This window comes from Drosophila persimilis, unplaced genomic scaffold (assembly GCF_003286085.1).
Source record: "Drosophila persimilis strain 14011-0111.01,24,50 unplaced genomic scaffold, DperRS2 tig00000000-arrow-pilon, whole genome shotgun sequence".
NCBI lineage: Eukaryota > Metazoa > Arthropoda > Insecta > Diptera > Drosophilidae > Drosophila > Drosophila persimilis.
In genome coordinates, this window is record NW_020825288.1 from 12372373 (window position 1) to 12385079 (window position 12707).

Sequence of the window (12707 nt, forward strand, 5' to 3'; positions counted from 1 at the left end):
GACGTTGAGGGTAAGGCAGAAAAACTCAGGGCCACCGCACATGGGTGTGGCAGCCACACCCCGAGTGACTTTTCTCATTAAGCCTGACCGAAGTCAGAGTCAGAGCCAGAGCCAGAACCAAAGCGAACGTGGTCGAGAAGAAATCAAACTAAACTTTGCTCGGGTCGTTGTCGGTCCCCAGAGGAGGTCGAGGGACCGGACCAGAACATGTGTAAAGCGTCGAGCGGTTAAAGCTAAACAAACAATTGCCGAATGCAATCGAGGAGGGGAGTGAGCCAAGATGGCTTGAAAAACAGTTGAGAAGAGTTGCATGTTGGCCCGATGGCCCGATGGCAGGAGGAAGTTTGCCAACCGCATGCTTCAACTTCAATTTGCTGGAAGGATTCGAAGGAGGGGATGGCGCTACCCGGGGGTGGCCCTGCTTACAGTTTGACTCGTATTTCATTACTCGAACTGGTATTAAGTGGCAAACTTTTGTATTTAACAACTTTTAGCAGTCGAGCAGCAAAAATGAAGAAGATGAACCACCGGCCAAAGTTTCCTGGCAAAACCCAAACAGAGGAAAAAACCCGGGAAACAAAGAAACCCGGGAAAAGTACGAGTAAGTTGCAGTTTCTTGACTTAACTGCACCGTTGCTGACAGAATAAGGCTACGCGGCGCGGAGTCCCATGTAAATGAAAGAAGACAGTAGCAGTTGAAGTCACGGTCCAGTTTGAGCCCGACAAAAGCCAATTGGCAAGAACATATGGAACGAATGGGTGGTCCACATCCCGAGTTGGTACAACATTTTCCACTTTGCCATCCCATTTGAGCTTCGGGGTAGTTGGATGCTTAAACCAAAAATCTGTCAAATAAAACTTTGATTGGCCCGATTCCAGTCCCAGACCCCGGTCCCCTTCTCCTTGTGCCCCCCAGGCTTGCGCTGACTTTGGCAACGCATTAATTAGCGAATGCAACGAGCTGGAGCAACTTTTCTGCATTACTTACCATGAAATGCATGCAACTTTGTTGCACCCCCATCCCTCCCCCCACCAAAAACTTCCCTGAAGTGCCACATACTATAAATTGAGTTGCCGCAATTTGAATATGCAACATTGTTCACACCCTCAAGCGAGTGGAACGTAATTTCCCCGGCATACGTAACAGAAGCATTAGCATTATTATCCCGGCAAGTAGCAGATCAAAGACGATATGCATCATATCCCAGGCTCTCCTTAAATCGCCCAGTCATGCCGGGCAACAGAAGCAGCCGATTTTCATATGTCCTGCGTCACTCCCGCTGCCACTACGGCTACCAGTTGGAGCCCAGCCAAAGGTCGAGGCGCTGCAGAAGTGTAGAAGGCTGCACTTTGGCCAAATTACATTTTCAATTTGTCAGCTGGCCTCCTGCAGACACTAGCAGACCATTAAATGGCAAATTAAGTTCACTTCCAGTTCGGCCCCATTTTGCATTTCCACCCCATTTCCACCATTTCCCAGCAGTTTCTTTGGCCCCGGGGCAAATGTGTTTTTGATACGTGTTCATCATCGAACGATCTTGGCACATTATCGTGGAAGATTTTCGGCTCTGGCCATCATGTAGCAATACGTTGAATATTTCATGAGTGAGTGTCATAAAATTCCTTTTCCAAAGAGGAGGAGATACTGAAGGGGGAATGGGGAGTGGAGTCAAGTCAAGCGTTTTTTCTTCTTAATAACTTTCCGCTGCGGCTGTCAGACACACCAGCCATGACTCCAGGACATGTCGTCAAAGGCTTGTTGTTGCTCCTCCAAGCTGCTTTATAATTTATGATTCTTGGCATCGAAGCCTTTTCCCCACACTCTCACACACATACTCACACACACACACACGACACCAACTTTTGTATAATTTTGCCAAAATAAAAAACTGCATGAATATTAACTGCAAGTGGCAGAATATGGCGTCGGCGGCGTTACCGGAGCAGCAGCATCATCCTCCCCCTCGCCTGCGCTGCCCCGCCCAGCCCCATCTTGGCTGCCACTTTTATTATGTGTGCGCCATGTGAAACTTTCAAGTGCCTGCTGCTTGATCTGGGATGAAAGAGAGGCGGGGCAGGGCCACGCCCTACTTATTTATGCATACGTGTAGCTTAGACTCCTTTTCCTTCCGCTTCTAGGTTTCCCTTTGTTTTTTTGGCCAAGTCCTTAGAACATTGTACATATTTGATGCAAATGCTCGCAAATTGTCGTCGCTGTCTATTGGACATTTTGTGGCCACATCCAGCCAGTCTCTCACACCAAACAAAGGAGACGCAAATGGAGCTAGAGCTGGGGGAGAGGCAAATGTGATGTGTGATGGGTGATGGGTGGTGCTGCAGGTGGCTTACTCGTATGGCTCATGGATAATTTGCTTAAGCCCAGCCAGCAGAAAATAACATTTTGCACACAAGCTGGCACGCACAATGCCACAAGACCCATGGCCAGGTCAGGTCTGGCTGCGGTTCCGACTCCGGCTCTGGCTCCGGGTTGGCTTATCACTTGGCCGAAAGCAAAAAGGAGAAGGAGAACAAAGATGATGCTCCTGCGGCTGTCAGGCGGAGTGACACGGCAGCTGTGCTTTAAACAAAGCTCAGCTTGAATAAAAACAACATGACTAATAGTTTTGACAGGGAAAGGCAACACAAAGGCCAGACAGAATGTCAGATAAAAGCCAAAGCGATGGCAAATGACAGGGGACAGCGGACGCAGGGCGAAACTGCATGCTAAATGTTGTCAATTAGTTGGACATCCGGTACGGTGGACTGAACGAACCCAGATGATGACCACTGAATGACAGAGCAACCTGATGTCTACCCCTTCTAATGGGGCGTATACGTAATGCGAGATGCCGGGAGGGCGAGGCAAGTCGTCTCGCACAGATGATCAATTAGTTTTAATCATGTGAATCATGTGGGAATCCCACAAAGAAAGTATCTGTGACTTGCAGGTTTTTTGATTGAACATTTCTCCATTTGATTTAAAAAAAAAACCCCCCCACTATCTGGAGGAACTTGAAACATCAATGCCCACATTTGTTCCAATTATTCTCTCCCTTGTCTTCATAAACTTCCATTGGCTTGACTGCTTTCCCTGGCAACATCTTTGGGCCCAAATCTTCTTTACGAGAGCATCAGGTAAGAGAGCAAATCCTAAGCCGGGTTGTAACTTTGTTCTTTGTGTGTGGATTGGCCCCCAGCTGACCCGGCAGCTCAACAGTTTGGCTCAGCTATAAAAACACAAAGTCGCTGGCAAAGTCGCACTTAAGCTGCCGGCTCTCCCTCTCTTGCTCTCGTTCTCTATGACACTCTCAACTTGTGGCACCACTCATACACACAAAGCCACACACACACACACACACACACACACACACGCACACGCACGGAAGGGTGCACCCTGGTGGGCTTCGCCGACGACATAGCACTGGTGACAGTGTCGAAACACGTAAGAGACGCAGAGGAGAAAGCCAACGTAGCAGTCGGGATGATAGTGGCCTGGCTCGCAGCCAACGGGCTAGCATTGGCGGAGAAGAAGACGGAGGCTGTGCTAATGAGCAGCAGGAAAAAGGTCGAGCAGGCATGCGTTAGAGTCGGCAGCACGATCATCAGGACCAAGCCTGCGCTAAAATACCTAGGGGTAATGATGGACCAGAGGCTGAACTTCAAGGCCCACCTGGAATATGCCAGCGCAAAAGCGACTGCAGCAACGGCGGCCATAAGCAGGATGATGGCCAATACAGGGGGACCACGGCAGCGTAGCAGGCAGCTCATCGCTGGGGTGGTCACCTCCATAATCTTATATGGATCAGCAGTGTGGGCACCAGCAATGATGGTTTCCACATACAGCAGAGACTGCAGAAGCGCATACCGACGCTGTGCCCTGAGGGTTACATGCTGCTTCCGGACGGTGTCTGAAGACGCCGCACTTGTTGTGGCAGGCATGTTCCCGCTGGATCTCCTGGCAGCAGAGCGACAGAGCGGAGTGGAGGTAGCCAGCGAGCGGCGAGAGCGCACTATAGCCCAGTGGCAACGGCGCTGGGACCAAGCGGCAAAAGGGAGGTGGACCAGACGTCTCCTTCCCCAGCTTAGCCCATGGCTGCGAAGAAGGCACGGCCAAATGGACCATTATTTGGGCCAACTGCTGACGGGGCATGGCTGCTTCAAGCAGTACCTGTACCGCTTTAGACGTGCTGACGACCCGTATTGCAGCTGCTGCGGGCCTGGAGTCGACGAGGATGCAGAGCACGTCTTCTTTGTGTGCCCCCGCTTCTCGCAAGAACGATCGAGGCTAGGGGAGACCCTTGCAGAAGTGAGTGTGGACACCCTCACCGACCAGATGCTAGCCGATGAGCAATCTTGGAACGCGGTCGCCTACATGGCAGCAAGCGTGATCAAGGAGCTGCGCAGGCTGGAGCGAAGCCGGACTAATTAAGCCAGAAAGATGACCCCACAGCCCGCACCGCGAAGTAATGCCTAGCGGCAGTCCCGCGGGAGCGGACCCACCCCCCCCCCCCCCCCCCCCCCCCCCCCTCACTAGCCATAATTGTTATTTTATAAATATAAATTGTTTTCCCAATAAAAAAAAAAAAAAAAAAAAAAAACACACACGCACACAGAAACAAACAAAGGCACATGGAAAGGTCTCCCAGCGAGCCATGCATACAGATGTCAGCGTGTGGGGGCACAGTCCATAAATTTGTGCAGCGTGCAACATTTTGCTTTGCTTCCCTGTGTTTGGTGCTGGTTTTTTTTTTTAATTTGTATTGTATTGTACTACCCTATGTTTAGGGTGGTATGTTTTAGACCCAAAGTTTGCCACACGAACGACTCTGAACAGATAATACATATATTTGACTCCAATAATGCATTGTTAATTTTTGTTCATTGATTAATTATGTTGATTATCGATGATGTTATAACCACCTAAATCCAATACATCATACATACATACATATATGTATATAGCTTTCCTGGGAATCATTACTATAGGTGTATTTTTGTTGGGGTCGTACGGTTCTAAAAGCGAACCTTTCCTTCCCGTTAGTCTTGTCGTTCTGTCCCTCATTTGGTGTGGCCCCATCTGAGAGTGACAGAGAGCGATAGAGAGAGTGGAATGCATGTGTTATGATGGGCGCAAGCAACCAAGCCCCGCACGCCTGCGGATATGCAACAATGTTGTCAAGTTTCCAACTCGACTGCGGTGCCACGGCGCCACGGAGCCACGGAACCATGGAGCCATGGAGCTACGGTGCCAGCTCTCTGGGCATTATGTCCACCGGGCGTGACTAACATGCACATGCTCAACTGTGCTGGAAAACGTTTTACCCAACTCACATCTCACCTAAAAGCCCCTCCCCCCCCACCAGTATATCCCCCACACAAACCCCTTCTCTGGGCTTAAAGTTGGAAAGATTGTGTTTGTTTTTATCCAGTGACCAACTTGAATTTTGATTTGTTTCTTGCAGCACCAGCAACACCAGCAACATGGCCAAGGACTTGAGTACTCTGGGCTGGGATTATCTGATGTTTGTGCTGTTCATAGCACTCACCGTTTTGGGGCCGCTCTGGACACGCATTTTCGGCAAGAAAAAGCAGCGCAGCAAGGCTGATTATGTGTTTGCCACGGGCGGTGTATCGATTGTGGCCGTAATGATCTCGATTGCACGCGGAACCCTCGGCGTGCGATCGGTGCTGGGTGAGTTCCTAATAAGCTCCTAGCTATCGATTCAGATAATTCGAATGTTCATTTTGTTGCAGGATATCCCAGTGAGTTGTTCTATCGCGGATCGGCGATGTGGGAGATAATCTACGGCATGATGACCGCCTATCCAATTGTCTGCTTCATGTTTGTGCCCGTGTACTTCAACCTGGGCATAACCTCCGTCTATCAGTACATCGATCTCAGGTAAGTGGGAGAAGTGGGCATGAGGGAGTGGCTCTCTCGAGCACCCCATCGTTTAATTAGCACGAAGCGAAGCGACGACAACAGGAAAATTGTTATTTAAACATTCATTTTAATTTCGCAAAATGCGTCGCAACGCTTCCCCAGCCCCAGCCCCTCGCCCCCTTATCGCCGAAGCGCACACAATTTTATTCTTCATTAAGAAGGCCAAATGAAACTAAACAGAGACACGCCAAGGGCTCTGGCTGGGGCTCAGACCACTGTCACTGGGATTCTGCTCCTGGGTGGAGCCTCTGACTGAGGCTTCTGCTCCTGGCACAAGTTGCTGCGTTGCTAAATAAATTTGAATTACATTTTACAAAAAACAAAAAGTAGAAACAGAAACAGCAGCAACAACAATGCAGAGCAAACAAATGGCCAAACAAAAGCCAAGGAGGCAGAGAAAATAATCTATAGATTTGTCCGTGCTCCGGCTGGAACTTGGACTTGGACTGGGACTCAGACTCAGACTCGGACTCGGACGCGATGCTATCGCCAAGTCTGTCGTCAGTTTGTCGTGGCCAGAGGTCTGGCTCTGGCTCTCCCTCCTTCTGTCGCAAGTTGTCGCATCGTGGGCCTAATTGTTTTTTAAGTTCGAAATTAGTTAACAAATTTGTTATCAAATGTTTTGCAGTTTCGACAACAGAATTCAATTAATTGCTAAAACTGACAAGACAAACAGCCACGAGGTAGTGCGGAGGCGCGCCAGTCGGTTGGGCATAATTTGATTGAAATTTAATTGGCATGTGCCGCCCAGTCCCACCCCCCACCCTAGGGAGTGGCAGTGGTACCGAAGAAAAAGCTGTGCCGAATTGACAAATTATTTAAATGTTTGCTTTGGCGATGAAATTGTAATTTGTAAATTAGCATGTCCGGCAGGGAGCGAGGCAGAGTCCAGTAGGGAATTAATGGGGAACACTGTGGGAAAAATAACTGCAATTCCAATATAGTTTATAAATACGGTTTTCGACCACTTCCGATGATGAATGTATTCCTTTGCAGTGCATCGGTAGGATTTAATCAATGAGGGTTTGAGTTAGTTTATAGATTATACCATTTACTAAACTCAGAACAAATGGTAGGGCCCCTTAACCACTGCCGAAGACGTCTGTGCTTCATCAATCTTAGTCAATTTATTTGATGGAAAAAAGAATAAAATAAAGACAATAGCGAGCTAAAAAGGGTTGGGTTGGGTTGGCCAAATGTTGCCACAAAAAAGTTGTGCGTACAACATTTTGATGCCCCATTGTCGCTTGTCATCGCAACTGGCGCCCCGCGACATGTTTATGCATACAACTTCATCAAAATAGGCAGAAATCAGGCCCAGACGAAGGCTGAGACCGAGGCCGATAAGTGAATATGCTACAAATTGGCAAAAGCCACTTGGCCAAACAGAAAGCAGAACGAAGGCAGAGGAAAGACAAAAGCCTTGACAATGGCAACACGATGACAATACACAAAAAAGAAACACACACACACATAAGGAAAGAGAAAGGGAAAAAGGAGGGAAGATACAAAGCAGCCACTCGGTCTCTGAGGCTGTTGACAAATTGTATGACAATTCGTTTGTGTCATAATGTTTATAAATAGCGCGTGTTGTTGCCTGTCACCGGCATCAGGCACCAGGCACCGCTGACAGTTGCCTCCGATCCGATCCGACCCGGTCCTCTGTACCCTGTTCTCTCCTTTTCATACCCCAAAAACTTGCGAAACAAAAAACCAAGACACACACACGGAGTGTAGTGGAGTGGAGTCATGGATTCTCTCGCTTGTCAGTCGCCTGTCGCAAGTGATGTCTGCCACTCGGTAGACGCACAGCACCACACCCACACCACATCTTAGAGTGGAAGCACCACGACCCTTGACTTGCAGCCCACTCAAGTGGTATCCTGCTCGCAGCACAGAGATTTGCTATCTGGCCCCCAATCCCAATCGGGTTCAATGGTCAAGTCAAGTTTCCTTTGGGGTAGTTCCTCCTTCTGCTCCTGCTCAGTCTGGGGCAAGTGGGGGGTGAGCCAGAGGTGGAGTCCTCTGGCAATTACATACTCGTACATGTACAACTAAATTGATATCGCTGAATCGAACAATCGTTGGCACTTAGCAAATGGAAAAAGTGCATTTGAATTTCGCCCTGGATTATTCACGACTACAAGAGTCGGGCCAGAGTGCCGCTCCACGGGCGAACGGGTGTTAACCAAATAAAAAAAAGGGGAGGCACAGCAGCAGGCTCCCGCCCCCTTGTTTGGGATCGTTGGGATGGTTGGGATGGTTAGGATGATGGAATGGAGTGACATGCATGCGCATAAATAAAGACGTTTTCGGTGCTGGCTACAAAGTGAGAGCTTGATTTGCAATTCAAAGACAACAAAGTTGTTTCACAGCCACACATCCATTCGCCCCTACCCGTGCAACAAGGGGTATGCAGGAGTTGTTTGGGCACGAGGCAGAGTTCCATGTGGATTGTTATTAAGGATTATGCAGTTGTATCCTTTCCATCCAAGTATGGGGTACTGCCTAAGTCGATTATCTGCCCCAGACTCCGTTTGATTCCTTGTTATCTCTTTTCTTTCTTTTGTGGATGTCGGCTTTTAACGCTTTGATGGCACTCAGGACCCCCGACTTTATATGGCTGATTATGTTTATTTATGCATGGCATTTAATGCAATCAAAAAGGTGACACCCACCCACTCAGTCCTGGCTTTGTCGCACCCATTCTGGCCTTGGTTATATTGCCTTTGATTGTAAAATTAACTCGACCCGACCACAAGACCTGCCCCTTGCGCCTGTCTTCTGTGGGGTCGAGGGGCAGGGAGGCAGACTGGCTCTCTAAGCGGCGATTATCTGGTCAATGCTCAGACCCACTCGTCATATTAAATTTGGCATTAATTTATGCCTTTGTCCCATAGCCGAAACTGACTTAGCGGCCTTGCATGATTAATGGATGGGACCATGTCTGAAGGTGGGCTGGTTGGAGGGTAGGCTCGGTGCTGCTGTTCCTGTCACTCCCATTGAACTGTCCTGGTACCCTTTCCAATCTATCCACCGCTTTTGACACTCACACCATTTCCTTTATTGTTCTGGTGGCTGGTCATTGACGTTGCCTTGGGCAAGGGTGTGGGTGTGGTAATGGGAAGTGGGAGATGGAGGATAGGAGAAAGGAGAATGGGAAATGGGAATGAGAGTGCCTGGCTGGTAATTGCTTGCCCGCTGACAGGGCTGCATCAATTATTACATACTTTGCGGCACTTACATTTCATTTAAAGTTATTAAGCGACTATCGCATCGCAGGACGTCTTTAATCAACTCAACAAAGTAGATTATGCTAAGAGAGAGAGAGAGATGGAGAGGGAGGGAGAGAGAGAGGAGCAGCAGCAAGAGCCGAAGGGAGTTAAATCAATTAAACTAAAACAAAGGCCAGCACCAGGACAACGTTCAATCAACTGGACGGCGGTGACAGCCTCAGGTCATTACTCACACACAGACGGACACAGAGACGCAGACAGAGGGCCATAAAGGACGAGCTTCAGAGGCAGAAACAGAAACAGAGAGAGAACAAGAACAAGAGACCTGCAAGCAGGAGAGCAAAGCAGGAGCCAGCTAGAACAAGAGCACTTATTGTGATGAACACAATGTTAACAGGCTAAATGAGAAACAAATGCCACAATCAGACAACGTAGAAAAACACTCACCCAAAACCCAGAGACACGGAAGAGGAGGAAGACGAAGCCGGAATGAAAGGCAGTACAAAACAATAAATCCCATAAATCATATTAAATTGACATATCAGGCGAAAATTGACCGCAAGCAAAGGCAGCAGCACACATTCGCACTAGAACACACACAGGCACAGACACTGAAACAGAGAAGCAATATGTTGGCAGGATATTTGTGTCCTACAATAATATTTCTTTATCAATTTCCACAACAAGTTCAGCCCTAGGAAAAACAAGAAAAACCAAAGACCACACAGCCCCGAACAGCTGCCTAAATAAATGTTTGGCCAACCAACCAGAAGATGGTTTCCCCATCCCCATACACAGCGCCACGACACGCCACGCCTATTCAATCAACACATAAGACCGACTGTCAGGCCTCTGTCCTCGGCCAAATTGGCCAGGCTTTTACCATGCCTCTATGGGATTTTCAGATTACTTTTCTCTTTGTGTCGCAATTAAAATGTGTGTGTATATCAAGCATACGACGCGGGGCACAAGCACACGGACAATGTCAATGTAAACCGCTTAAAGTCCGCCCGAAGAACACCCTCCATCCGGAAGCTCGTACTGCAGCGTACTGCAGCTCCATAAAGTCAAATGGGTAAATATTTTAAGCCCGAGTAGTGCATATCTGATCGGGGCAGTGGAGGGGGGAGTAACCCATTATAGTACACATGTCGGTACAATCGATGAATGCTTATTGGAAAAGTGCGGTACTATTAATGAAAGCCCCTAGGCTCGGGGCCTCAAAATTAAGGCGATTAAAGATGAAATCCGTCGCCGTCCCATATCTTTCTTGCCGGGCAGCCCACGGAGGTCATTCATCTAAATATGCATTTAATCCCCATACCGAACACCTGCGTCTCCAATCGCTCATGCTTAAGCACTCAGTAAGCACAGGAACAGGGACAGGGACAGGGCCAGGGGCCCGATGACAGCCCAACAATAGCCCAGATCAATATTGGCCAGAGGCAATTAATCATTTAGTGGGCAACCCACACACGGGGACAGCTGCAGAGGAGATCCAGAGGTTGGGGGGGAAAGTGGATTATGCAGTCAGCTTAGATGTTCGACAAGAAATTACCTCTGATTACCGCAGAAACTACACTGCGTTTCAAAGGTGTAAGTCAGGTGGAGGATTCCAACAAGGATTAAGATCGAATCCAATTTGAACAATAGTTCGATTATGCGGTGTATGGAAGACTTTAATTTGCTACTTTTTTAATAAAAGTTATTGCCGAGCTATTCGATAGGGAATACGTATGTATATACATATATGTCTGCTGCTTACAATTGATGAATTATGGCCGGAATAAGGCATCAAATATGATTCGTATGCTGTCATCCCTCACATTCAAGTTATCTGATAGTGTAAAATCGTATTACTACAGCGAAACGCACTGCACTCTTAGAGTAGCTTAAAGTTAAGTGTCTCAATCAAAGGATTATGGGCATGAACCAGTTTAGTTAGTAAAACCCATGCCCAGTGCGTGTTAGGAGGCTCTTGGGACAAGTGGGGCTCAACCCACATAACGCATACTAAACGATCATTAGGCAGCGGACCCTCGAACGGGACCGCCCCATCTTGTCGCACATTTTGCATCAAATTAACACACAAATTTTTACAACCAGGGCCATAAAAGGCGCCCGGCACAACTATAAAAATAATAAAAACAATCAAAACGAGTTACAGACCCACCAATTTTCTTAGGGTTTTTTTTCTGCCCGCTTTTGTCGTAAATTTCGGCGAAGCCCTTTACCCGATCCAACATAGCTTCTTTACAGCTGTAGTAAATCATAAAAAGAAAGCCTGGGGTGAAACAGAATAGGGGGTATCCATATATGTATGTATGTAACTCGAGGAGGCAAAACATTAAATCTTTAATAAAAATAATAAATGTGCGAGAGGCACCTCATCGCGCTGCCTAATTAATGCCTGCACTCACCTGTTCGACTCCTGGTCTTGCCTCTTTCAGATTCAAGAGCCGGACCGTGCGGTGCCTGGCCTCGGCCACGTATATTGTGCGACAGATCTGCAACCTGGGCATCACCGTGTACACGCCGAGCGTGGCCCTGTCGACGGTCATCGGCATACCGTACTGGGCCAGCATAGTGGGCATGTCTGTCATTTGCATATTCTTCACCATTATGGTAAGTTGCGTCGAGTCGTCGAGTTTAGTGGCGGAATGTCTACAATTTAATGATGCAAATATTCAAATTAATCTTCTTTTTCTCGGTCCACCACATTAGGGAGGCCTGAAGGCTGCCATCAATGCGGATGTTATCCAGACCCTGACCATTCTGGTCGTCACATTGGCCGTCTGCATCCAGGGGTCCATCTCCACCGGCGGGCCAAAGAAGGTTTACCAGCTAAATCGCGACAATGGTAAGCCATCCACACGGCACGCGTTTGCTTCGGGTTCTTCGATTGATCATGGCAGCTTATTAGCCAGGCCTGTCAAATGGCGCTGGATGTGTGTCCCACATTTATGCTGACGAATGATGACTATTAAAATGGCATCCATTCTGGGTTGCTTCTGCCCCTGTTTCTGATGCTGCTGCTGCTGCGTCGGCTCATTATGCACATAAATGATGATGATAAAAGTGGCATAAAACAGCGACATCGATGGCAAGGGCGGGGGCGCAGCAGGAAAGGAAAATCTGGGGGGAAATGGAAGCCTCGCATGACGACAGTAATAAATGTGTGACGCGAGAGCGTTTGTCACTTGAGTTTGAGTTGTTGGCTGTCGTTGTGGCAATCGTCAGACTCCTGGGAATCCCTCCACATGCTGCTTCCTCGTGCCCTTCGCCACTCTGTATCTCAGCCCTGCACTAGCAGTAAGGACTTATCATTCCTTCCTTTATTTTCAGGTCGTCTTAGCTTTTGGAACTTCACCGGCGATATGACGGTCCGGGTGGATACGGTTTCGGCTTGGCTGGGTCAGCTGTTCATGTCCCTCTCCCAGATTGGGTGCCAGCAGAACTTCATGCAGCGATATGTAAGCTTGAAGTCCCTCAAGCAAGTCCGCCGGTAAGTCCTGACCTCGCCGTAC

The 12707-nt window shown here is 48.3% G+C and overlaps 1 protein-coding gene across 2 annotated transcripts in view; it reads left to right on the plus strand.

The window, feature by feature from the left end:
• LOC6588187 (sodium-coupled monocarboxylate transporter 1) overlaps nucleotides 1-12707 on the plus strand; it is a 36586-nt gene that overhangs the window by 22285 nt on the left and 1594 nt on the right. For both annotated transcript variants that reach the window (XM_026985776.1, XM_002013349.2), the window contains 5 exons: nucleotides 5463-5692; nucleotides 5755-5902; nucleotides 11631-11805; nucleotides 11905-12040; nucleotides 12526-12685. In XM_026985776.1, the coding sequence (XP_026841577.1) occupies nucleotides 5482-5692; nucleotides 5755-5902; nucleotides 11631-11805; nucleotides 11905-12040; nucleotides 12526-12685 (830 nt within the window). In that variant the 5' untranslated portion in view covers nucleotides 5463-5481. The remainder of the gene's footprint in view (nucleotides 1-5462; nucleotides 5693-5754; nucleotides 5903-11630; nucleotides 11806-11904; nucleotides 12041-12525; nucleotides 12686-12707) is intronic.